Source organism: Eleginops maclovinus, chromosome 22 (assembly GCF_036324505.1).
Source record: "Eleginops maclovinus isolate JMC-PN-2008 ecotype Puerto Natales chromosome 22, JC_Emac_rtc_rv5, whole genome shotgun sequence".
NCBI classification, from domain to species: Eukaryota; Metazoa; Chordata; class Actinopteri; order Perciformes; family Eleginopidae; genus Eleginops; species Eleginops maclovinus.
In genome coordinates, this window is record NC_086370.1 from 14,959,860 (window position 1) to 14,986,522 (window position 26,663).

General features: G+C 39.9%; 3 protein-coding genes across 5 annotated transcripts; 2 read left to right on the plus strand and 1 right to left on the minus strand.

The window, feature by feature from the left end:
- Positions 1-8,453: 8,453 nt before the first annotated feature.
- Positions 8,454-13,479, minus strand: rgra (retinal G protein coupled receptor a). Its single transcript, XM_063875272.1, has 7 exons — positions 13,071-13,479; positions 12,578-12,734; positions 12,020-12,141; positions 11,213-11,366; positions 10,834-10,951; positions 8,939-9,052; positions 8,454-8,619 (listed from the first exon to the last, which is right to left on the minus strand). Exons 1-7 carry the CDS (start codon positions 13,147-13,149, stop codon positions 8,476-8,478), a joined length of 888 nt encoding a protein of 295 aa, XP_063731342.1. The 5' UTR covers positions 13,150-13,479; the 3' UTR covers positions 8,454-8,475.
- Positions 13,480-16,675: 3,196 nt separating this feature from the next.
- Positions 16,676-20,973, plus strand: lrit1a (leucine-rich repeat, immunoglobulin-like and transmembrane domains 1a). Of its 2 annotated transcripts, none has more exons than XM_063875171.1 (4): positions 16,676-17,100; positions 17,576-18,036; positions 18,837-19,142; positions 19,457-20,973. In XM_063875171.1, exons 1-4 carry the CDS (start codon positions 16,979-16,981, stop codon positions 20,521-20,523), a joined length of 1,956 nt encoding a protein of 651 aa, XP_063731241.1. In that variant the 5' UTR covers positions 16,676-16,978; the 3' UTR covers positions 20,524-20,973. The 2 variants fall into 2 exon arrangements, with proteins under 2 accessions (XP_063731241.1, XP_063731242.1); XM_063875172.1 differs by having other exon boundaries at positions 16,676-17,018.
- Positions 20,974-22,253: 1,280 nt separating this feature from the next.
- lrit2 (leucine-rich repeat, immunoglobulin-like and transmembrane domains 2) lies at positions 22,254-25,528 on the plus strand. Of its 2 annotated transcripts, XM_063875361.1 has the most exons (4): positions 22,254-22,438; positions 22,649-23,439; positions 23,958-24,703; positions 24,961-25,528. In XM_063875361.1, exons 1-4 carry the CDS (start codon positions 22,329-22,331, stop codon positions 24,988-24,990), a joined length of 1,677 nt encoding a protein of 558 aa, XP_063731431.1. In that variant the 5' UTR covers positions 22,254-22,328; the 3' UTR covers positions 24,991-25,528. The 2 variants fall into 2 exon arrangements, with proteins under 2 accessions (XP_063731431.1, XP_063731430.1); XM_063875360.1 differs by having other exon boundaries at positions 23,958-25,528.
- The last annotated feature ends 1,135 nt before the right edge of the window (positions 25,529-26,663 follow it).

Genomic DNA, 26,663 nt, shown 5'->3' on the forward strand with positions numbered 1-26,663 from the left:
AGATTGGTTCCGCTTTTTAACCGGCACTGCACGAGTGAGGTGTGGGTTTAAATGTAGCTCGACATCGCCATCTTCTGGTACAGAAAAGCTTCAGCAGCAGCTATCACCTCATTTATTGTACACTGTGAACGCAATCTTCTAATGGGGATAACAAATATGATTTCAAATTCAGATTAACCTCGTGAGATCGTTTTCTTGAATCACTCATCTGATTAGAGTCAACTATTTGTATATTTTAATTTTAAAAACTGATCTTGATGATGATGAGGGAACCTTACTGTACCAGACTTTCCCTAAATGTTGTATTCTATGTCTGAATATAGGAAAACTGATCAATCGTTGCCAAAAATATTTCACAGTGATTGATTTTATGAATGTTTTCAAGATGGAGAGGGTCAGCCTACATGTGAATAAAAAGAGCTTTAGCTTATTAATGAACCCAGCATTTGTGAACTGATCCCTTAGGTTTCAGTCACTCTGCTTTAATTACCAGTCAAAATGTTTTTCGTGTTGCTGTTTCCTCATTCAGCCAGTAGATGTCCTCATATCCCTATACATTTTCACAAAAAACTGTTAAGGGACTTCTTATCTGATTTGCAACTCTTTTTTTTAATCCTGTATAAAAAGTATAAACTGTTGACATTACACTGTTGATACTCGTTATCTTGTGCAGAGGCTTATTTCATCAGCTAGCCTCCTACACCTCAATGCTGCATTCACAAGCGCCTTTCAAAAAACAATTTCTACTGCAAGATACAATACCTTTAATCCAGGAAAGCATTCATCAAAGTAGAAGCTCATCATTAAAGTGGCCAATGTCCTTAAAGCATCATGTTTTTTTGTAAATTGTATTGTCTGATGTTTTACATTTTTTTCACCATAGTTCTTCCTTAGTGTTAGTAACAGCAAGTCATTTCTATGCCGGACTAGCAATTCCCAAACTTTTTTAGCTTGTGGACCTTTATAATTAATAATTATAAAAGTCATCAAGGTTCAAGGGTGTTTATTATCAGATGCACAGTAGCTACAGTGAAGTTATGGCAATGAAAATCTTAGTTCCCAAGCTCCTCCAACAATGCAACATATTATAAAAGGACATAAGACAAAATAATACAAATAAAACAAAAATAATAGTGCAAAATTAGTAGTTTAAATTACAGTAAAATAGTGCAGGTATGTTGTTGGACCAGTCTATAAGTAGTGCAGATGAAATATATACATGTCAGAAAAATAAATAAACATAATAAGCTAAGTTATGCATGGAATGTTGAAAATAATCATGAGGAGTAATGGCTTCCTCATGGCAAGAATGTTAAGCAATTCAATGAGAAGGAATATTCCCCCCCCCCCCAATTGTTTATATTTCAAGGTATTTTGAGCTCTCTAGAGTGAAGATATTTCGTAGGTGTAAATAAACTTACCATCATTTAAATGAATCTTTTTCTATTTATTCTCCCTTTAGTAATCAGCAGGCCCTTAAGACAATCAATAGAATAAAGTAACTAATCACAGTTTTAAAACAGATACACACTCAGATGTGAGAGGCAAGTGAAGGGATTAAAGACTGAAGTTATAACATGGAACAACCATGAACAGGGATCAGGAATACAAGATTCCAAGCACCTTTCCTCATTTGTACACAGAAAACACACTTAACACTGAATATTAAACCCAGGAAATAGCACGAGTTTGCCACTGAAGTAAGAAAAACAGACAGTCAGATAATTGTATAGAGTTAGGAGTCGGAGCTTAAAGCGGCTCTACATTTCCAATGTTTTTGAAACAAATCAGAGAACTCCAGCCATTAGTCATCCACTTGGAGCTTTGTTTGACGTAGACGGGCTAAATCTAGGTAATACATGTTAGGAATGTGACCAAAAAGGGGCTCAGAAATATTTTCAGGAGTATTTTTAGATAACATGTTACGTCACATAAGGGAAAGAACAGCTTTGATAATCACATTTATTTCCCTCAGAAAATACGGGTTCACACCAAGTCTCTTGGTGCTTCATTTCCTGCTCTCTCTCTCTCTCACACACACACACACACACACACACACACACACGCACACACACACACACACACACACACACACACACACACACACACACACACACACACACACACACACACACACACACACACACACACACACACACACACACACACACACACACACACACACACACACACAGATACGACCACAACTAACTTTGTTTAGTTGTTTTTTTATGGGGGGGGAGAGCTTTCTGTTTGTAATTCTGTGTACTCTCCACTGCTGTCAAGGGCGGAGTCATCAGCGTCCTCCTAACTGGATTGGCTGTGTTAGGGGATCAACATTTTTTGCTGTTTTCCCAGTGATTTTGCTCTGATCTGGTTTGAAAGTGGCTCAGGAGATTCAAGATCACCATGTAATCTTTTGCAGTTGCCAAAGTATTATTCTGAACAGCAGTACAAAATCCTAAACCTCTGCCACATAATGCAAACAAAATGAACCTGGTGAACCTGGATTATTATTAATTTTTGGCCGAAACTGAAATGTTTAAATGTTTGGAAAGAATAGATTGGATAAACCTTCATAGAATAAAGTTGCCTGTTGTAGCAGGTAAACAGAAAAGCCAGACAGACACATGTATAAAAGGGTTCAAAAGTAAATTCCTCAATTATCAATGTTCACATGTTTTTTGATTTCTGATTTTACTTCCTCACATAAATACAGCAATTACCCAGTGGCCTAACAAATTAATTACAGATAAAAGCCCCACATCAAAAAGGTAAACAAGATGACAAAGTTGTTGGCAGGGCAGAATAAAAGTTACATTTTTAGGAAGAGAGGAGTTATGGCTTCCCTTCTGGATAAAATCTACAGAAATATTTCTTGCAAATTAACCAGTTAAAGAAAGAAGGTAGGAAATTAGAGAGAAAGGAAGAAGAAAAGAGGAAAGAAAGGAGAAAAGTAAAAAGGATGGAACGAAATGGGCTTAGTTTACATCTTAGATTATTATGTTTAGGGATGCAATGTCAGTATTTTGGTCAGGACTGAAATATCTTTGCAATGAGGTTTAGTACACACATTCCGTTAGCGTTGGTTGCGATACACTAAAATAGTGATCAAGTCTGGTAAACAGCATGTTAGTATTGTCATTGTCAAAATATTAGCATGCCGACATTAAACTGAAGCTGAATCTCTCTGATCTGAAAGCATGACCAGGCCATTATAACCTGATAAATGAAACAGTATTTTAGGATTGTCATATGTTATTATACAATCAGGCATTGCAAAGAAATCAGTACAACCATCAGATAATTAAAGTAGATTACAGAAAAGTTGTTATAGTGCAACTTTGTTTTACTTTTCCAACTATGGTCACCAATGTATGAGCATTCAGTTGGAGTGCAGAGGAAATTGTAAACCAAAAGAGAGGAGGGTCTTTAAACAGTCAAATCTTTGAAGCATTTATAAGTGTCCTTTATGGAATCTCAACAGCTTACCATATATGGAAATTTTAGCAATAAAGAATTACATATATACTCTACATTTAAAAAATAAGTACAGTAAATTGATAACATCCTTCATTTATGGATTAAAAGCAACATCATCCCCATGCGTGAAATCTATTCATTTAATTTCATTTAATCAAAACAGGGCAGCTACAGCCAATGCTGACTGGGGGGTTTTGTAATTGACAAAAGAGGAGAAACGTATGTGAGTATAACATCCCTGCATACACACAGAGAAGTCACATTCAGTTTTAGAAGCCATATCGTAAGAAAACTGCACCTCCAAGCATCTGATATGAAGGAAACAGTGAACAGCATTAAACATGTTTGGATAGATTTTTGCAATGAATTAACCTTAACATCATGAATTCAAAAGTAGAGATGATGATGATCCATCAATGACATTCATGGCTGCAAGACATCCCGTGTGTGTGTGTGTGTGTGTGTGTGTGTGTGTGTGTGTGTGTGTGTGTGAGTTAGGCTGTGACTAGTGTAAAGTGCTCACAATATTGTCCACCCTACACTGGTCAAAGTGAGCTGTTTAATGAATTGAAACAGTGATTTCCAAAGGGCAGTGACGCACAGCTCCGCTTTAATCCAGATCACACTGAAACGCTAATCCTGTAAAAATACTGTGTCTTTAAAACAAATATGTTTTTCACCCTTATATGCAGTGTCTTCGGGGTGTATTTCATTGTTGTATTCGGATTGGATGTGTATATAATGTGTATGTTACATGTCTATTTGTCTCATGTAAATCACGCTGTGTAGAAATGGTGTGATTTCTCAAATTCAATGAATTGATTGGAGGAGCAGCTGTGGTCAGCATTACCACTGATTGTGATGTGGCTGCTCATCAATATCACGCATTTTGGTGTATGCAGTCGCATGTGTCCAGAGTTATATAACTGGCTCCACATCTGACAGTCAATCTGTGGGTTATCAGAGGCCCCAGACTGACATTTCACCTTGTGTTAGCTTGGCAAAACCTGAGGTCAATCAGGAGGTGTTGGAGACAGTGTCTGAGTCTGACAGAGATTGTGAGTCAAAGGGAACGGTGTTGATTTGGCTAAAAATGATACGCTTCAGGCCTGACTCTTTTTTGTTTCACCTCTCATTGAATAGCAAAAAGGATTCTGCACAAGTAGGATGAGGCTGGTTTGTGAAAGTGTGAGCTACAATGCTGTTGTTTTTTTAACTTGCACTAATTTATAGACTTACATCTTTTAAAACGTAGCATAAACATTGCATGTTAAGTCATCTTTCTGACGACAGAAAGTTGTAGTTTCATATTATAGATAACTATAAAACATTAGTGAAATAAATGTAAATAACATTTTCTAAATAATGACTCACCCATGGTTGATGAGTGTTGAGCATGCTAAACTAAGATTCCAATCTTCACACCTCCTGAGCATTAGCAGGCTACTTGATTGATGTAAGCTTAAGAACAGCCTCAGCATTAGCCGCTTGCAAAGACTGTGGACTTGCTTGAAATAGAAGAAAAGGATTAATTCCTGGCTTCTGGAGGCTTTTTTTAATTCAACATATGGGTTTGTGTTCGTGTTTACAGAAAATGCAAGCAAACATCTTTACTTTGGTTATTAGGAGCGCCTCACCAAGTGAGAACACCTTTTCAAATGTTCACATTTAAAACACAAAGAGCATGAAAAGCCAAATATTAAAGAAATGTTAAAACACAGAAATGTAAAATGTAAAGAGTTTGCAGCCCTGATTTGAAGTTCTAGCTTTATTGTCAAAGTGTACAATTAAATATGGTCTTTATACAACTACACTTAGTTCATCCAGAAGCAGCGGCTGTTTAACAGAAAGGTAACACAGCGTAACTTTATATTAGTTCAAAAGTGAACTGCTTGTTATCTTCTCCCAGCGTCAGTTGATTCCATTTGTCTACGATTGATAATTCATTTTCTTATGGCAAGGTTGATTCAGGGAACATTTACACAAAATCACATGATCTGTGGCTTGATTTTGATCGGGGCTACCAGTGTTATCTTGTGTTGCAGCCATCCTTATCTGCCTCTATACCATTTTTAGTTGTTTGCTCCCTCATTTCTCAGGAAAATGCTGATTCATATAACTTTCTGTTTCTTTCTGGAACAGTCTTCACTCACTGTGGTTTTCTCTTTTCTCCTGCACTCGTGGTCATGGTGCTGTGTAATCCTTTCAAAATCCCATATGAAAACTTCATTGGTTGACCAGACATAATCCTCAGTGGACCCTAAGTACCTGAATATGTTTGATTGTAAGAGAGGGAGAGAAAAAAAAAAGCTAACTGTGGTCTGCTGCCAGACATTGGGATTGAAACTATGATATAATCCAGCAGTAGACGTAAATCTCTGGCCATGTGCAGTTTAAATAATTAATCTGTGAGCATCATCTATGACGTTGAAAAATCTGTATTCAATACTAATAAACCAAGGACAGAACAAGTATTTTTTATTACAGGAAAGCGTTTACTTTTTTTTGTTGTTCATTGCATAATGTTCCTTGAATCTCTAAAAATCCCTTTATGTTGGCACAGCTGATCATATTGGCCTGCAGCGGTTTAGGAAGTAGGGTCAAACTAACTCGTCCCACCAGATGACAGCTCCATATGTCCGTCAGTGTCTGGGGATGTTCCCATCATAAAGGATCTGATGGAAGTTTTATATTTATTATAATGACAACAATCTGCTGATGGTGGATGCGTGACGCACATTTAATTCTTTTGCCAAGAGAAATACATGACATGTGAAATGTCTAATCCGTGACGTCTTCCCTGCAGATGATAGAATTAGCTGGAACAAATGAGAGCGACACTGATAGCAACCGAGTTGGGTTTGCCTGCTGCACATCTCTGCATTATTATGCAACAACCTGCTCCACGGACAGGCTGGCATCAATTAATCTGCTTAGAAACTCCAACTGGGGCTTCTAATGTATGTTGTGACCTCTGGGTGTTATCTTTAACTTGCATGTGGAAAGTCTATGTAATTGCACTGACACACGTCAAGTGGTGGAAAAAAACTCTTCAATCAAGCAAAAGTAGTGCGGAGACACGATGTTACACGTAAGTGTAATGCATTCAAAATGTACTGTGACAATAACTTATAATATAAGTGAAGGCTTACAGTACTCAATATACAGAATGGCCATTGTAAAATACTCAATGTACAGATTGGCCCTGGTATAAATTCAATACATAAAATCAATACTTGCACTGCATGCAGTATCATTTTAACTGCCACTGTGGGTAGTTTAAAGCCAAAACTTGTTTAGTAATGGTGGGTTTGTATTGTGTTTTCACTCATAATAATACAGAAAAAAACATACAAGGCAATTACTCCAGACCTCCTTTATTTATAATCCAAAAAATCCTGGATATTTGACAATGTGTATTTGTTCAAGGTTAATCAAACATCACAGCAATTGGGAAAAATAAGATAAGTGAAACATTGAGCAATGTAGAATATTGTATTTCTGGGCTCCGAACATCTGGTGTTCACCACTCACAAATATATAAGTATTTCAAAGCACGACCCACTTTTTAATTTAAACTAGAGTGTTCAGTTGTGAATGGGCCTGTTTGTGCTTCTGAGAATTTCAATGACCTTGCTGTGTCATTGTATAGTAGGTATCCATATGTTTAAAAGATGTCCACCTTCCACTTAGGTTATGATACAGGTCTAATAAGTCAGTCATATGTTGGTAACACTCCTTTTTACTCCATCACGAAAAACATAGGCTGAATTCAAACAAAATCACTAGAGTGGAACGCATGGTTTTTGAAACCTACTGTAGGAATATTGATTATATAATAACCAGTAAGTTATTGTGTATCGTCTAACACTGTGGTTGAACGATACATAAAAAAAAAACATTTGAGTAATGCTGTTTTCAACATATGGTTTAAAAGGAAACATATATTTGAAGGACATTTTTTAATTTTATTTATTATTATTTATGATTTGCAAACATTTAATATAATGAAGCCTCGGGCATGGACGGGATTTCAATAACATGAAGGAGCCACCATAGCTTGTTAAAAACAAGAATCATACATTTTAAATGATTAATTAAACGGCAATAATTAATTTCAACTCCTCTTATTTCTCAATTTAAATATTACACAGACTTCTGTCTTTATTTTATATGTAAATCCGCAGGCCAGAAGCATGTCCAGTTAATCTAAAGCCATCTACTAATCTCCAACTGGTTGTGGGGGCTGTGTATTGAAGAATGGTCCTCTTGTTTAGAGGATTAGTGCAGTTCTACTCTGGATACAAAGGTCACTCGCGTCCACACATCCCATAAAGAGAGGCATGCACACACTTTCAGATTTCCTTGACAGGCGCAATAAACAAGGAAGGACGCCTTCCTGACTGTCAGGCCCAGAGAGATGAAGGGTTTTAAATCTGACACACACTCCGTTAGCTAATATCTGTTTGTTTGGTTTGAAGCTGTTAAGACTACCATCTTTATCTTTTAAATCAATTATTAGAATATTTGGACATCATGAATGACATCGGTTTAAAGAATTTGTTGAGAGGAACCCAAAATGGAAATCATCCATATTTAATAAGAGAAATCTAATCAAATCATATGTAAAACCGAGAAAAAATAGGAAAGATTGTGTGTTTGTTACAGAAGCAGCCAAGTCCAATCTTTTATGTTGCGTTTACATACTATAATGAAATGATGCTGCAATTAGAAGTCCTTCTAAAGAGCAACGGTTGTCATTTTTGTATCACTTTTTAGCAACTCAATAGGCCTATTCATATGTTTGTTTGACAAAATGTACCTGACACACCTGTAGAAACAAAAGACAACTTATCCTGGACAGATTTGAAAAAAGGAAAAAGGCCACCACTGTTCAAGACACAGCACATGCACACACACTCACAAACAGAAACAAAGGTACCTGCTAGAAATCACCAGGACAATAAGTGTATGTATTTTTACATGCTTAGTTTATTTGGACTTGTTCTCAATTTGAGGAACTTCAATCTTTTCCCCAGTGAGGAACTGCCAGATTCCTCCTCTGTAGTTCTCATTTCCCAAAGCATACAGGAAGGCATTGAAGATGGGAGAGGTCTTTGCCAGAATGGGAGCCATCTGCACAGAGAGGGGTGAGTTAGCAAGTGATAAAGCAGAACAGTTTGTTCAGCTAATTATTTAACACCACTGTGTGTAAAATCTTATGAGTATAATGATAATATATACATTCAAAGAACTATTTTATTTTAGAAAAACAGGTCTATTCCTTTGGGAATTGGTGCACTCTGTGTTTTGGAAGAGACAGCTGCATGCAATGATTTCTGCCACTTACCAAAGTGAGAAATCATAAATTCTACACGTGGGATTTACATTTTTAAGATACTTTCTCTGTATGTGTGTCTCTAGTGGAGGGTTTTTGTCTATTGGCTGTCCTTACCATCCTGAGCTTGGGGGAGACCAGGTTGGCGTTCTCCACAGCGGCGTAGAAAGCCAGGGCGCCATAGGGGCACCAGCAGAACAGCATGGTCTTGAGAGGAGTGTTGGGGTTGAACTACAGAGGGTCAAGGATAGAGAGAGAGTAGCAGAGCAGAAGGGATACAAATGAATGTAGTTCAGTCAGACAACTCATGTGTTTCATTTAATATGTTTATTAGAAGCAGTATATAGATTGAGTTTGGTGTCTAGGCTTGGGCCTCATCACTCCACATATTTGCATAGAACAGGGAGTGATGATTAGATAACTATCCCCGAGCCTACAGGTGGAAGCTGGGTGGAAGCTGGGGTGGTGGTGGGGCAGGTAAACGGCAGCCACGAAAGCAGCAGCAGCACAGCATTAGCCATGCGGATGGAGGCAGATCCGGTAGCTTAAATAGTGTGACTAACAAAGGACGCTGCATTTGGTTGGTTGTAAGAGCGGCAGGGGGCGTTGTGCGCTAAGGTATCATTGGTGCTCGAGTTGACTGCCTGAACTAGCTCGCAGGCTTCGCCCCCTTTACCAATCAACCATAAGCAGTGAAGGAGACAAAAATGCCTCGAGTCATGAGGTGCAGTCACACGCCTGGGATAATGTCTGGGAGAGAAGCAGTGTCTGTGCTAAGACCATTCATGCTCGGCTATAAAAAAAAACCTACTAGTGAGTAAAGGGGCAGTCTGAGGGTCAAGGAGGCTAAATTCTGAGTCCAAATGAACACATTCAGTCTCAATTTAACCCCTAAAATATAGGTTCCCTTTTCAAGTAGCTTTGAAGTTGGACATTCTTTTTAATTGAATCCACACATATATGTTGTTCCAGCTTGTTTCAGCTCTGCTTTGAAGTGATATGATCTTTAGACTAAGTTAAATATTCCACACACAGCTTCTGGTTTTGAGTATTCACCAGAAAAGCCAGTTAGAGAAGCATTTGAAGATATTTAAAAAGCATCAGACCCAACTTCTCACCAACAGACAAGCTTTTCATAGCATATTGTGTGGCTATATTCTACATAATTATATTGCTCTCGTGGAGAGCTTGGTGTCTGAACTCCGGAGTCAGTGAGCGTGTGATGGAAGTGTTTCCAGCCAACTCAGATGACTGTTAGTAATGGGCTTATGCAACATAAAGTGAGGCAACCTGATTTAGCCCCTGAGGAACTCCATTATTGAACTCGCCATTCACAGATACATTGTTCTTTCACCACGCACCAGCTACTGTCCGCATTCCCTACTGAAGCACCCAGTCTTCCCCCAGGGGCAATGACCTATATATGTTACTGCCTGCATGCTCCCCATTCACTGTCTGTTTTGTCACTCTGAATATGCCCGCGTATTGCTTCCTATGCTTGCATACACATTTTTAAAGCAAATTTCATACACCTTTCATATATTTGAACTGTTGATTTGTAAAGAAAAAAATTAACTCAAGCTATCCAATAAATGCACTGCAGCAGAAGTACATTATAGAGTAATGCGGTTGAGAGAAGAAAGGATGATGAAAAAAAGACTCAATTTAAGTAACTAAGTCAAGTACTTGATTAAATGCACAAACTTATATTCCACAACTGCTGATGGATGCTTTCAAAGCAGGATTCCTCTTTATGTTAATTGCATATTTGTTAGGATTTGTGCAACTGCTCTCATACTTACAACTATACGTGTCTTGGTCTTTATAGATATTTCTGAATTCCTCTGCATCAAGAATGTGTTTGATATTGATTTCGGAGCAACCTAAGCAAAACCGGTTTGTCTCCAGTTGACAACATACAATATGTTTGTGTGTGTCACTTTATTTTTCTGATCCTAAGTGGTTGGAGTTGTTGAATTTAGTCTGGCTGGTTGTTGTTTTTTTCTACTTACCCTGGGGTTGCCAGTCTTCTTGAATTTCTGTGCAATGGACTGGTAAGAGGACATGACAACAAACACCTGGATAGCCATGTTAAAGATGGACATTGGGATCAAGTAGGACACGTAGTTTCTGTTGAGATAAAAATGCACAAACGGCTGTAAAAGAAATGACTCCCAGTGAGGCACAGAGAATACATTGACTTCTATTTTAATTGTGTTTGCATTGTGAAGTGTGTGTGTGTGTGTGTGTGTGTGTGTGTGTGTGTGTGTGTGTGTGTGTGTGTGTGTGTGTGTGTGTGTGTGTGTGTGTGTGTGTGTGTGTGTGTGTGTGTGTGTGTGTGTGTGTGTGTGTGTGTGTGTGTGTGTGTGTGTGTGTGTGTGTTTACAACACCTGTCTCCTTTAGTGTAGTCCAGGGTGCAGCAGGTCCTGAGGGGCTCGTAGTCATACTCTCCCCAGCCAATGAGGGGCATAGCAGACCAGAAGGCAGTGAAGAGCCAGACAAACACAGCCAGAGTGATGGCGCTGCTCCACTGCAGCTTTGTCCCTGATAAGAACAAGATCAAAACATTCACCACTACTGTTTCTAAAACCTCCAACAAAGATCACGCTATTTCCAAAGTGATGTGCTTGTATATGGTAAAACCGGAGTAACTAGCTCTCCAATTAGCATGGTAAATGGATTATACTGCCGACCCTATGTTGGGCTACATTCTTTTTCTCTTATATTCTGCAAATAACGATGACTCAAAAATAGCAAGAGAGCTGTTTTTTTATGTATCACCATGAAAAGATATTACTTTCTTCTCAACATCATGCCTTCCAGGTCGCAGTTTTACAAATATGTTATTATCTGTTATAACAATGTTTGTTATTTAAAGGATATTTGGTCATTATTTTTGACAGGGTGGGAGAATGGCCTATGGCAAATTAAAAGACAACTGGCAGCTTATTGACCAGCTGGCCTCTGTAGAATAGCAGGAGGTCTTAAGATCAGCTGGAGACCAAGAACAATAACCTGCTACTTGAATGTTGTGTGAGTGTGTGTGTGTGTGTGTGTGTGTGTGTGTGTGTGTGTGTGTGTGTGTGTGTGTGTGTGTGTGTGTGCCTGTGTGAGAGCCTGTGCTTCAGGAGGGGGAGGGAAATTATGTATTTCCTACAGGGTAGGGGACATAGCAGACATAGCAGATGTTGACCTACTGGTGCAGTACTGGTGGTATCTGTCCCAGGCGATGGCAGCCATGAAGTGGATGCTAGAGAGAGCTGTGATGAAGCCATGGAAACCGTGAGTCTGGCATCCCTCGGAGCCATATGGCCAGTACCTTGAGTCAGAGGTGTTCAGAAAATGATGAATCCATTAGTGAAAAAATACACACAAAGCACTCATAGAAATAATGATTTATGAAAACAATTAAATTACTAATTTCAGACTATGGGTCTATAATACAAATAATATAAATAACAATAATCGGTTTTATAATCCTTAGACCCATAAAAACTGAGAGCAGCATCTCATCTCGTTATTCCAGTTTGAAAATCCCCTGCAGCTCACATTATGACACAGGACTTAGCCTTCATTGACCACTCCCCCTCCACTTTACAGCCCTGATTGTTCCTCCCTGTATCGATTTTACAGATGCGTGTGCATTAATCATATTGTGGACAGCTAGCCAAGAATTATATCCACATCACAATTCATTTGGCCACATTTAGTCAGACCTTGGCTTTTATTATGAAAGGGGTGGTTACATCACTCACCTTAGGAAGCTGGAGAAAGCGGCGATGCTGGCGTTCATAGAGATGCCAATATCAGCCATCGCTAAGCTGAACACAAGGAAATTGCTGGGGGTCCTGAGCTCTCTTACTTTCAAGAAAGCAACGATTGTCACCGCATTTAGCAAGAAGCCCAGCATGCCTTTGAGGAAACACAAATAAACAATCATGAATGAAGGCAGTGTGTGGCGATAGATGGAAATCAGTGCGCGCACACACACAGATGCTTTCTGCGGAACATGAAGCATCGTGATATTTCATAAACATGCTGTCTGTAAACATCGCAGTCATGTCTTTGTTTACACATTATATGTGAATTAATTTGCAAGTTTAGAGAAAAACAGACCCTGCCTCCCACAACAATAGCTACACTATCAGTGCCCGGGTGGCGCCAGGTCCTTTCATAGGTTAATGCCTCACAGCAGGAGCAGGCTCGCATTATTTTGGCTCTACTCCAGCACAAAACAAAATTACTCACCCTCCACCAGCAGACAGGTTCCCAGGGAGAACACATCAAAGTCGGAGAAGCCCTCCGGTAAAGGGTACGACGAGACCATCCTGAAGCCGAATTGACACAACAAAGTAGGTACAGCTGTCACAGACTTTTCACTACTCCCAACCCGGTCGTTTACGATGTGCCTCAGTGTAGCTGAAGGAGCCTGCTTTTAAAGGGGCATTTCACGTGAAAAGCATGCACTTTATTATGTAAAGCCCCCCACTCTTTTTCGCCCCAATCCGTGCAGGAATGTCTTAATGAACATAACCACACAAACTGCAACCCTTAATGCGTATTTGACCACCGCAATATAAGCCCTCAATTAGTTACACAACAAGCCTTTGTATCCTCGCGTCCCGGTGAGGATGCAGCCGCTGCTGATGTCAAAGGACTGACGACGCGTTTGATGCAGCCCACATATCTGCGTCGCTTTAAGGAGACACAACAGGTGTCTGCAGAGCCCCAGCCTCCTGCCAATCAAAGCTACACCCACAGTAAGGAAGATAACAAAACCTTCCAACCACAAACGATTCTCTCCACTAAGCAATAACAAAAACAACCCCATTATTTTTAGAATTCCATGTTTCTTGCCAGAGATTGTGTTTAATTCATTTTGATTTATTGATTTATAATTTCAAGCACATTCAGTTTATTCTCAGTTTGTATTTTATATGATGTATTTGATGCATTTCAATTCATTATAGTAACTGTCCATTCCCTGATTGATGACACAAAGTGATTATTGAGACCACGCAGAGGATCCATGTAAGTACTGTTGATCTGTATCTTCATTAATCCTTTGTCCCATATGGCAGGACTCTCCCATGGACTAGTGGATATAAAACGGGACACGTAAGCAGTGGTTTTGTGGACATATTTTAGTTTTTTGTAGGGAATATGACTTTTGAGAGAGACTCAGACTCAGACTGACCTCAAAGGATTAAACAAACGTGGCATCTGCCTTAAAAAATAGATGACAAAAAGTAATTGCCCTTTTTTTTACTCTAGACACAACATGTGTCAACAGAGAGAGTTTCGTGGGTGATAAGAGGAAAATATGTGACGTAAAATAAAAGGCTTTGTTCCTGTTCAGATTTATGTGAATGACATGAAATCCAGCCATCATCCTCAGCCTTCATGGATTTATCATGCTTTTCAGGCCATAGGGATGTAGGGGGCACAATCATGACTTTGTGTTGCTCAAAATGTTCCAGTCCCAGGATTATAAGATCAAAAATCTTAGAAATATATAAGAAAATGTGTGAAAAGTCCTTTCAGCATAATGGTCAACATTGAATATAGCCTACCCTGTTTCCCATAAAGTTGTAATTCAATATTTGTTACCTATTCTCATGAAATGATTGTGACAATGTGATTTATTTTTGATAGATACAGATTGTATCTCCTCAAAACTCTATTGATCAATCTCTTCCAAACATATCACCATCAAAAAAAGAACTAAGAATAAAAAAAAGGGATGTGTCTGAAAACAAAATGATTTCATCTTTATTTGTAACAGTTGATATATATGTTTATATATTTTTTTGAAAACTTTATATCCTGTTGTAAAGTAAATGGCTCTGAACAAATGCTCCTGAAGTCCTTATGCCCTTAGTTGACCGTAACATGAGTTTAAGTGTGCAAGGGTCACATAAAAGCGGTTGGCTATTTTTGGTCAGAATTTGTTATTTTAAAGTCACATAAAAAAAACTCCATCATAAAATTTAATGTTTAATTAAACTAAAACAAAATGGTAAAGAAATGTTGCAACAAAAAAGTAACTGAAATAAAATGTGGATGTTTTTTTCATGTCGTTTTTCTGCTGAAAGTGGTCATACATCAGTTAAGCAAACTCTAAATTTGTATTTTGACAACTGACTTTATTCATTAAGTACTGATATTAAATGATAGCTCAATGTTCCCAAACCCCATTCATTAAAATGCTACTTATGGGTTCTTTGTCGATTTTTTGCACCCTAAGAATGACATTGCTGCTCAAACTAAGTCCATTCTTCTGGTTCATACGATGTAAAGGGCAGCTTTATTTAAGGCCTTCAGCAAATAAGATTAACTACTTGTAGTGCAATATGGAATGTTTCGAACATGATTGCCCAACACCTTCAGCCTCAGTACAGACATGCACCATTGTAAAACCAGTCATAATGAGTAACCTGTGACTCAGTGGGATATAACTTAAGAGGTTAAATGCAAAAAATCTTAAATGTAGGGCAAATACCAAGTCAGTTACTTTTACTATCTCTATTGATATATGATTACCAATCAATAGGATTTATTCATCTCTATCAACCTTTTTTTAAATAAAACCTTTGAACTGGGTCTGTAGTAAATGTGAGATGTAAAGCGAGTTTTTGCTGCCAAGTTGTTCACACACAATAAAGGCCTGGCTTTCGTCATCTCTTACGGACAGAGTTGGCACGCTTTTCAGTGCTAACAAAGTGTAACACTGAACTCCCAGCGCGATGAAATGCCAAGGGGAACACAGATCTTGTGCCAAATAACTTATGCAGTATTTAGCTTTATTGCAAAAGAAAAGCTTTACAGTTGGAGGTATTATCCTCTCGTACTCTGGGACTATGACATCGGTTACTAAAGTTACTCAATCGGATTTAACATACATTCCTTTCTATTTCAGTATCTTTCTTGCGACATATTACGTTCATTTAGAAAACCTTTCTCTGTTTCCTGTTACTGAATTCCCAGGTAAAAAAGGATTCTTCAGACCACTTAATATAAGAAATGAGTATTACACAGTAGATATAGACAATTAGGGTGCTTAAGAATATTTTTGTAATAACGATGTACTTGTTCTATTGTACTTCTCTTGATCAAAATCTTATTGAAGCTTCTTTAAACTATAACTAATAATACACTTATAATATATCACAAATATTTATGATACAGTACCAATGTGTGAATAATACATTTCAAATTTATTTTATTGGGATTGGCATGACTTTCAAGAACACCTCAAATAACAATACAAAACAAGAACATTAAACAGAAAAAAAAGTGTAAAGCAAGAGCATTAAGAAGTGTAGTTGAAACGAGCATCGATATATATTAAGATATTTGAATTATTTTAAGAAAAAAGTTCTACTTATATTTAAGGGCATCTTAATGGTTTCTCACAGTCAAGTACATTTAGTTGTGGTTTGGTTGATTGTGAATGGCAGGTATGTAATAATGAAATAATTTGATGCACTTTTGCTAATTTCTAGTCTAGTAACTTAGGCCCCAGCAGCAGGGTCCTACTTTGCATGAAACATATTACTTAAGATAAATCAAAGTATCTAAATCTGCGTTCTAAAGTTAGCAGTTTTATTTGCTTTTTTAAAAAATAAAAATATCAGAAGTTCTCTAAAAAAAGAAAAAAGGATGGATTAAGACAATGTTGAGTGAGCATCTGTCGAGTGCAAAAGCTCCAAGGTAGGAGCCACAGGCTGTGTTCTAGGGGCCACCTTGTGGTAAAACACAGCGCTGCCCATTTACAGATTAACAGTCACGGCAGGGCTCAAATGAACAAACTACATTGGAGGGAAATAAAAAATCCAAACATCACAGTGGATTATGACCATTTCGGAAGTGTCTTTCTGTGATAATAAATAGGGACGTCTCTGCGCAGCCTATCGGATTCAGGGATGCAATACGCATCCAAATGAAAAGAACGCCAGTCCTTTCGCTAATCCTTGTCTATCCTTTTTATCTCGGGACTCATAGCAGTCGGATCACTATGGGACAGCGAAGCGGTGGGACAAAGCGATGCGGATGATATTCCTGTAAATGAGAGAAAAAAATCCAGTCTGTTTGACTTCAGTGGGCGCAAACTGGGCGCATGTAGGTAAACTGCGTATGCGTAAAAGAGGGCCAAAATGTTCCTCTTCCTGCTCCTGGGGCTCTACATGGCCACAGGTGAGCTTCTCTCCCCAGTGAGCTCCTGCCCGTCGCAGTGCAGCTGTTTTTACCACAACTTGAGTGATGGATCAAAGGCCAGGTAAGTAGGATGTCCAGATGCACATTATTTTAAATCAAGAACATACACAACAAGCAGTTGTTCTGTTTCTTTTTTGCGCACAAACGCATCTTTTAAATAGACAGGTATACTCATATGATGCCAGATGCTTGCAAAGAGCTGAACACGTGTTCAAAAGATAATTCAGGGAGTGCATGTCGGTCCAATTTTATTTAATGCAGGATTATCTCTGAAAGGCTCTTTCAACCTCCCCATCTATGCGTTTTTTTGCGAGTTCGGATGGCTTTGGAAATCTTTTTTTCAAGAACGATTAGCCACACATTAATTTGCTAGTGAATTTGACACTGTTGTCTCCCCTATATTTTAACATTATTTAATATAATACTTCAATGCAAGTTTCCAACTTTGTAGTTATTGCTCACATAATTATATGTGCAATTTGCTCGGTGTTATCTGGAAGTCTACACAAATTAACATATGTCTGTCTCTCTTTAAGGAGTGTGATCTGCAATGATCCCGAGATATCTCTTGTGCCTGTTGGGTTTCCTATTGACACGTCCAAACTGCGCATTGAGAAGACGGCAATCCAGCGGATACCGAGCGAAGCCTTCAACTACCTCTCCAGTCTGGAATTCCTGTGGATGTCTTTCAACACGCTGTCCGCCTTGAGCCCAGACAGTTTCCGGGGACTGCTCAACTTGGAAGAGCTTCGTCTGGACGGGAATGCCCTCACCGCCTTTCCCTGGGAATCTCTGATGGACATGCCCAGTCTCAGACTTCTCGATTTGCACAACAACCAGCTCACTTCTCTGCCAGCGGAGGCCACCACTTACATCAAGAACCTCACCTACCTGGATATGTCCAGCAACAGCCTGCTGACCCTGCCGGCAGAGGTGCTTTCTACCTGGCTCGTAGCAAAACCTGTTCAAGGGCCAGAGAGCTCCAAGATGATACTAGGTAAGGACTTCAGTGATGATGTATGCACGTCTCAATTTAAAATACGATAGTTCACTTTCATCACTCCGCGTAAAGGAAGAGTGTTAATTAATTTTGCGCCGAGCATCAATCTTGAATGGCAGCTGAAAAAAAACAGTTGCTAAGCAACACGTCGTTTGATGTATGGTTGGTCGTAGTTAATTTAAAATTCTCCATTAATATTTGAAAGCATGTTTTGGAAAACCATTTTAGACATTCTACATTAAGGACCAAAGTAGCACTTTATTTTAACAAACTGTTTTTAGGTCGTATATATTAGGTACACAATATTTTATTTCATGGTTGTAAATTAATGTATTGTAAATAATTATGAGTATGGACACCCATACATGGAAGCTTGTTTAAATGAAATTAATAAACAGCATTATAGTAAAAAAAAAAGTGTAATAATTAAACATACAAGAGAAGTCATAATTGCTGACAAATACTGTAAAAGTTAATTTTACATACCATTGCTCATCTTCTGTGTTTATCCAATTCTCATATGCAGAAAAGTCAGGAAAGAAGTTTGAAAGGACGGCTAACCTGTCCTTGATCACAAGACCATCATCATCATCATCATCATCATCATCATCATCATCATCATCATCATCATCATCATCATCATCATCATTGCCGTTGTAGTTTATGAATTAAATGTTAATCCTCTTACAGGATTAGCATCCTAACATCCACACCGGCCATCTGCAGGCTGCTCTATCACTTTGCTCACAGCTGGACGCTGGTCTTCCTTGTAGCCTCACATGTACCTTCACCCTCAGGTCTCCACGACAACCCCTGGGTGTGTGACTGTCGGCTCTACGACCTGATCCAGTTCCAGAAGTCTCCCACTCTTTCGGTGGCTTTCATTGACACAAGGCTTCGGTGTTCAGCTCCAGAGAGTGTATCCGGGGTTTTGTTCAGTGACGCAGAGCTTCGGCGCTGTCAGCTCCCACGTATACACACAGCTGTGGCACGAGTCCGGAGTGCTGTTGGGAACAATGTCCTGCTGCGCTGTGGGACCATTGGGGTCCCTATCCCAGACCTAACATGGCGCAAGGCAGATGGGAGGCAACTTAATGGAACAGGTGAGTCAGCAGGTCTTGGACTATCAGGGTCTCTCTCTGTATTGTGTTGAGATAAGAGGCCTTTGTCAGCACTGTAGTGCTGTTGTTAATTAAACAGAAAGCAACCAGTGGAGATAGTAAGGTTGTATGTCTGACTGACAGCTGTGGCTTCAACAGTGAGTTATGCAACACTGCCTGTGACCATTGCTTCATTTTCGCATCAATGAAAGGGGCTGTTTCATATAAAAGCAACGTCATATCTTATTTCTTTATCATACGTTATCCATTTGAAACCATTGTGTGACAATACTATTTTCCCCTGTCTGTCATCGCAGTCCAGCAGGAGACTTCAAAAGAGGGAATCACTTGGTCCATCCTCAGTGTCCCTGCTGTATCCTATCGGGATTCTGGGAAATACATCTGCAAGGCCACTAACTATGCTGGAAATGCTGAAGCTGTCATTTCTCTCGTTGTCTCTAACTCACCAAAACCAGAGGGGAACCAAACCAGCAATGACAAGAAAGCCAAAGTCAAGAAACCCAACCCTGTGGGCAAAGCTGCATACCAGGAGAAACTGGTGGCCAGATATGTGGTTCCAACCTCCACACCTTCAACCCTGCCTGCCCTGGATCCAGGCCTTCCACCTGGACTTGGTCCTGATCCGGGACTAGCCAGTTACAGCCTAGCTGACAGAGCCACCCTTGGGCCTGCCACCTCCTCCAACCCAGATGCACTTTTGGATCTGGAGAAGACTAATCTAAGCAATCTGGCAGCCAACACGTCATCACTGCAGCAGGACCCTGACAGGGTGGTCCGCTCAGTAAAGGTGGTGGGGGACACAGACAATACAATTTATTTGAACTGGAGAGCCCCCAAGGCCAAGAACACAACAGCATTTAGTGTGCTGTATGCTGTGTTTGGAGAGAGGGACATGAGGAAGATCAATGTTGGGGCAGGGCAAAACCGTGTAACCATCGAAGGCCTGGTGCCAAGAACCAAGTACATTGCTTGTGTTTGTGTGAGGGGGCTGATCCCCAAGAAGGAGCAGTGTGTCATATTTTCCACTGATGAAGCAGCCAGTGCAACTGGGACCCAGAGACTGATTAATGTGATTGTGATCACGGTGGCCTGTATCATCGCAGTCCCGCTCACTGTCATCGTCTGCTGCGGGGCTCTGAAGAGACGCATTCAAAAGTACTGGGGAAAGAAAACCAAGGACATACAAGATTCATATGTGACCTTTGAAACACTTTCGCCTGGTACGAAGGCCAAAGGGCTTGAGGGCGAATATTTGAACAGACAGAACCCAGAGGAATCCAATAGGCTTCTGTCAGCCCGATCCAGCCTGGACTCTGAGGCCACGGCTAAGATAGAGGGACAACCTAATGAGTACTTCTGCTGACGTCATGCTCCAGCTCCAGCACCTGCGCCACGCCATCTTCCTCGCACTCACCCGCTTCCACGTGCCAGTCTGACCCCTAATTCCCATTCACATCCCCATACACAAAACGATCCCCATTCCCATCCCCATCCCAAACCTGACAGCCAAACCGATCCTTATCCTCATCCACATACGCAAACCGATCCGCATCCCCATGCTCATTCTCATTCCCATCATCATCCACATCATCATCCCTATCACCATCACCACCCTCATCACCACCCCCATCTCCATCAACATCCATATCCACATCACTGCCCATGCTCTCGCCCTCAACAACATCCTGACGTCAGTCCCCCTCCAACGCGCTCCCATACGCCGACACCTTGGGATTCCCCCCCACCTGTCCCTCCTCGCTGGATCATGCCACCAACTCCGCCGCCACAGAGAACCAACTTCTATCAAAGGACTTTCGCACGATGCACTATAATGGAAATATCAGTTTAGAGGAATATGTAACACTTTAATCAACTCTAAGAAAATCATGTTTCATACATATCAAAGTGAAACTCACTGGACTGTCCAACAAGTATCCAAACATTAATGGCAAAACAACATGCAAACACACTCATTTTTCAAAATGATTAATTCGCCTGTAAGAGAAAACTAAAGTTAAAAGAGCATAACAATCATTGTAAAACTATGTTTTATCTCACTTTCATGGCTCAGCAAAGAAACCTCTGCAACTTGATCTGACATAAAGGGAATGCACCGGTAGAAAATCTATTGTTTATATCATATATGTATGTGTATTTTTTGTATATAATGTACTGGATGATGTACACTTACATATACAGTTATGTCTGTGCCTCTGTATATATCTGTCATATGTTCTCAGAGAAGATATACACATAGGCATGGTTCAACACTCTGGCGTATGGAGAGAAGCTGGAGCTGGAGAGAAGTACAGAAAGGACTGAACAATGACACAATGTAAATATGGTGGAAATTATGAAAAATGTAATGTTTAAAGACAATCTAATTCCTTTCAGTGAGACACATACTGAAATATCTCCTGTTTTGTGCCACCTAGAGGCATCATTACCCTTTTAAATGTAGATCTATTTATTCCAATGATATTATTTGATTATAGTTGAATAAACTTTTATATATACATATCCAGTTAGTGGTACTGTGTGTTTTTATATCTCCCACCTCAACATATTAATACATCTTTATTTGTACATTATTTTACAGTAATATTAATCAATTTGGTTCAAGGGTTTTCCTGCAATGATATGAAAAGCGTGCTAAATGATGCTCTTTATTAAGCTGATCAAACACATTTCCAGGAATCATTTCAGAATTTAAAAACTTTGGATCAGTTTTTGTCTCTTTTAGGGATTTGTTTGTCGTAATGACTTCACTAATCTTAATGAATCATTTGCTTATATTTTATAAAATTGAAATAAGACTCTGATACAATCAGCTTTTGAACAACTCCTCCAGATATGTACTTTTAGCTCTTTTATTTATAACACTATCAAATTAACCTGTTATTTTGGGGTTCAAACCAAAAACTGATTTATTGAAAAACCTGGTTACTTAAACACTCTTTATTAAGGTTGATTTGCCAGAAAGTGCCTTATATACAAAGTGTGTCAGACCTGCTTACACTGGCATGCATGTCTCACCAAGGAATTAGATGCCACTTGTTTAGTTAGGCGGTCTGTCAGGGATTAAGCTTAGCAGGCTTCACTCGGCAGCCACACTCGACATGTCTTGAGCACGAATGTAACCCTAAATTTAAGGATTTCTCTCGGACTATGGACATAATTTGTTACCTGCTAGTTATAGCTGTGCTTAGCATCAAGGCGCATGAAACTTATGCTCAATGTTTACGCGGATGCAGCTGTGTAGAAGACCGTCATGGAAGGTAAGTGTTGTAGCTTCAGCAAGGCTCAGGTATTTTTAACCCAACTGTGTCAGTAGGTGACGGCAGGGCAATTAAAAGACATATGGTTATGCAAAAACTGCGTATAAAAGTAAGCTACAGGGGCTTTATTGAAGCTGTAATTTGTGGTGTTAGAAAATGTCAGGTTTATAAAGCATTAGGCAACCTTTAAAATCTTCCCCTTAATCACAGGTCGCTCATATGTATGGAGGAGAGCGCGTTTGGTGCCATACCAGAGAACCTTCCAGATGATATGACCAAGATCCGAATAGAAAAATGTCACTTGACTGAAATACCCAGAGGGGCATTCTCAAACACGCCTGCATTAGAGAACCTGTGGTTGAACTTCAATGACATCACAGTGATAAACTCAAAGAGTCTGGAGGGTTTGGGGAACTTGACCGAGCTCCGTCTGCAGGGGAACAAGCTCCGCTCAGTACCATGGACAGCGTTCGAGGACACGCCGGGTCTGAAGATCCTGGACCTGAAGCACAATCAGCTGGATGTCCTGCCGGAGCATGCCTTAAAATATTTGCCGGGTCTGACTTACTTAGACTTATCTTTCAATCGGCTTACGGTCATATCGAAGGAGGTTTTTCAAAACTGGCCTCTCTATCAAAAACTACAGAGCACGGAGGAGCGGGATGCGAGTGCTTTAGGGCCGAACATCGTGCTCGCTCTGCACGACAACGCATGGCTGTGCGATTGCCGCCTGAAGGGCTTTGTGGAGTTCATAAAGTCTCTGAGCCCCCCGATTATATTGATGAACTCCTACTTGACCTGTTCAGGTCCGGACTTTAGGGAGGGAAAATTCTTCCATGAGGTCGAGCTGAAGGCGTGCGTGAGGCCCATCGTCACCACCCCGTCCTCCAACATCAGGCTACCTCAGGGGACCAACCTCACCCTGCGCTGCCTCGCCAAGGCCAGGCCAGACCCTGCAGTGTGGTGGACATATGGTCTGAAGATAATCAGAGGATTTCATGGTGAGGGTGTGATGTGCACGATATATTATCCACACATCCAGAGCGATATATTTTGCTGAATTAGTTACTTTAACACTTTTTAATCGCAGACCTCATAACCCCTCTTTAAGATGAGGAGAGCTAAATCTGGATATTGGCCCAATGCGATATAATCACCCCTGATTCGCAATCTGCACAACACCATCAGTTATGATTAAGAGTGTTGGGAGATTATAGTGTGCTGTAGCCTACCTAATGTCAGCTCTGCAATTAAATGAATATCTGCGTCATTAGACCTTTAGAGTGGAGTGCTTACTGCAGACTGACTGCCAGTATCCAGTTCATTATTAACAAACAGCAACCAGGCTGCTGCTGCCACTACAGACCCTGCTATGTCACTAACTGTGTTGCAGACACACAGCTCAACTTTATAACACGTGGATACAAGTCTTAAGATAATTTACTAAATGAGCTGAGTTTTATTATTTAAGCATCTATGTCCTTTAATTTAACAATTGTTATCATTGTTTTACCCCCAGAGTCTCAGGAACGAGTGGATGAAGAAACCATCAGATCCCTCCTTTTGATCCCATCCCTCCATAAAACTGATCGTGGTGTCTACACCTGCAATGCTATCAACTTCATTGGAAACTCCTCTGTCACCATCTTCCTGGACGTCCCCTCTCAAGATGGCTCCCAGTCATCACTCCTCCCTGGAAACCCTGCTCCACCTGCGGCTGGTGATGAAAATGTCTACATTGACATCCGTATTGCCAAACAGACAGTACGTGGTATCACCATCGAGTGGCACGCTGCTTTAGACCACCCAACTGAAACCTGGTTCACCATCCACTTTGGCCGCACAGGTACTGATAAGAAGGAGATGATCTACATTGGCCCTGGGATTCATTCATACTCTGTCTCTGATCTGATGCCTGCAACCAAATATGACATCTGTGTAACCCTTAAGAACCAGGCACCCCGTCCCGGGCAGTGCATTGTGTTTGTTACAGGAAGTGACATTACTGAAATGGAACAGAGGGAGAAGCTGATTCATATAGTGGTGATAGTTTTAGCCATGGTGCTGGCTGTGCCTATAGGTATGTATGCCTGCACCACTGATGGTAAGTGTTCCCGACTGGAGGACATCATGGAGTCCTGGAAGAACAGGCGGAGGGAAGGCAACTCATCTGGGATGGAGCGAGAGAGGCAGGGCACCTTCGACAGCCTGCAGGCCGCCAGCGACGAGGGCTTGGTCAATAAAGAATCCAGCGAAGACAAGAAGGTGAGGAGGAGGTCAGAAGACAGGCAGCATAAAGGCAAAGCTGACCACACCAGAGTCACAGCGGAACTTTATTAAATTACTACCAACAAGGCAAAACTAATAACTGACCTTGCAATAGACCAATGTTTTACTGTGCATCAATTTTTTTGGGAAAGTCAAATATAAAAGTATATATTCTATATACATATCGTACAATATTCGGCAGAATGACCATGTTCTATTCCTTGGTTTTAATATCATCTCTTCCTTTGTTTTAGGCCGAGAAGAGCTTTCAAAGATGTGAATGATGGCCGTTATGTCGTGAGTGTAATTCAAGGACTTTCCCCACGGTTTGCAAACGATTTCCTGTCTGAAATACATTGTTTTGTCAGACATGTTTCATTGTTATTTACTGTAAATGACACATTTAAAACTGCTGCTTTATATGAAACCTTTGTGATTGTTTTGATTGGAAGAAAGCTCGTATTTGCTTCTCCCAAATACAATTTTTTATTTTAGCAGTGCATACATTATCTTATTGTAAATTGTCTTACCACTTTAATAATATGTCATCCATTTATGTATGTGATGTCAAACATATTTTATTTACGCATTTTTTTTTGGTCCAATATTGTTGATTAAGTTGCCATTTTTGTACTGTTACATGATCTGGAACAAAGAAATCGATTACATTTTAAATCTATTGTTGATGTAATTTGGTAAATAAACAATATGAAATGTTCCAAGCTTCTTATTCTAAATGAAATTCTTCATATTTGTTCATAGTCAAGTTAAAAGGGTAACATTGCATTAGAATGAAATTGATTTTAATTCACTTTGATTCAGTCCAAAAACGGGTGCTAAGTACAACATTTGTTACTGACCTTGAACTGCAGTTACACAAGGAGACCAGTCAGAAGAAACAAACATCATTTACATAGTATTATAGTAAGCTAGTAACTCAAGAGATAGCCACTTGATTTGACTCACTCATGAAGTGCAAGCCTCAAAAAAACAAGCAGCTCTGCACAGAATCAGGAAATCATTAGATGAAGTTGTTGTTCAAGACAAACTGTAACTGTAAAATTTCATTAACATATGTTTAATCCTCTCTGCGTCACAGTACATTTACATCACAATTCCTCGTCTCCCCCATCTGCAAATACCCGACACGGCAGCCACACATGATCTGTGCTGACCATCCCTGACAGATGGCACGTTGGATATGCCTTGGCCAATGGCATTGTTCATTTGACATTAATACCCAAACTCTGGCATCCTCTCCAATATCCCCTCCTGCCGCCACTTTATGAGCATATGAGCCCCAGCCTCCATCTCCATTTGTTGTCTGCTCTGATGCAAGCAGTTCGTCTCTGCCGGAACCCGTTTCTATTGACTCAATGTTTTAAGCAACTGGGCCACAGACATATCTGCGTCCTGTCTTGTTCAAACCTGTTTCTACCATTTGGATGCATAGATGCTGCTTTTTCTAATCCTTATGCATTTTGTATGACACAAGACAATATGGATTTGATAATATCCGCTATTTCATCTAAGAAAATAATGGATGAATTAGATCTTTGTTTATCTTTTCTTTATTTTCAAATGTAAAAGCAAGCAATGCAATATTTAAACACTACACTACATAAAAGACGCAGATCTCCTGGGTAGCAGTGTGCAAAGATATTGAGTTTATGCTGGACATGTGTGCTCATTTACTTTTTAAAACCTCTGTTGCTCAAAACACATACCAGGGTTTTTGAAGCTTTTGCATGGCTATCTTTCATTCTAAAGCATCTATGCTCTTTGCAACTTTTAACTCCGTAATCCTCTATCAAATAGCCCAGTAATCCTGGCTGCCTCTTACATGGCACAACGCATGATCATTTGGGCTGCTTTTCATATTCACTCATTTCATTTCAGAGCAATAACAGCTGGCAACACTGAGAACTTGTTGTCTCAATCTGTGTGACAATTTCGA

Excerpts from the sequence above, each read along its gene's own strand:
- lrit2 (XM_063875360.1), top strand. The coding sequence starts at position 22,329 with ATGGACATAATTTGTTACCTGCTAGTTATAGCTGTGCTTAGCATCAAG. Across the intron at positions 22,439-22,648 it reads GTAGAAGACCGTCATGGAAG|GTCGCTCATATGTATGGAGG; the intron begins GTAAGTGTTGTA and ends CCTTAATCACAG. Across the intron at positions 23,440-23,957 it reads GATAATCAGAGGATTTCATG|AGTCTCAGGAACGAGTGGAT; the intron begins GTGAGGGTGTGA and ends TTTTACCCCCAG.
- lrit1a (XM_063875171.1), top strand. The coding sequence starts at position 16,979 with ATGTTCCTCTTCCTGCTCCTGGGGCTCTACATGGCCACAGGTGAGCTT. Across the intron at positions 18,037-18,836 it reads GAGCTCCAAGATGATACTAG|GTCTCCACGACAACCCCTGG; the intron begins GTAAGGACTTCA and ends CTTCACCCTCAG. Across the intron at positions 19,143-19,456 it reads GAGGCAACTTAATGGAACAG|TCCAGCAGGAGACTTCAAAA; the intron begins GTGAGTCAGCAG and ends CTGTCATCGCAG.
- rgra (XM_063875272.1), bottom strand. The coding sequence starts at position 13,149 with ATGGTCTCGTCGTACCCTTTACCGGAGGGCTTCTCCGACTTTGATGTG. Across the intron at positions 12,735-13,070 it reads AACCTGTCTGCTGGTGGAGG|GCATGCTGGGCTTCTTGCTA; the intron begins GTGAGTAATTTT and ends GTTTCCTCAAAG. Across the intron at positions 12,142-12,577 it reads GCTTTCTCCAGCTTCCTAAG|GTACTGGCCATATGGCTCCG; the intron begins GTGAGTGATGTA and ends CTCTGACTCAAG.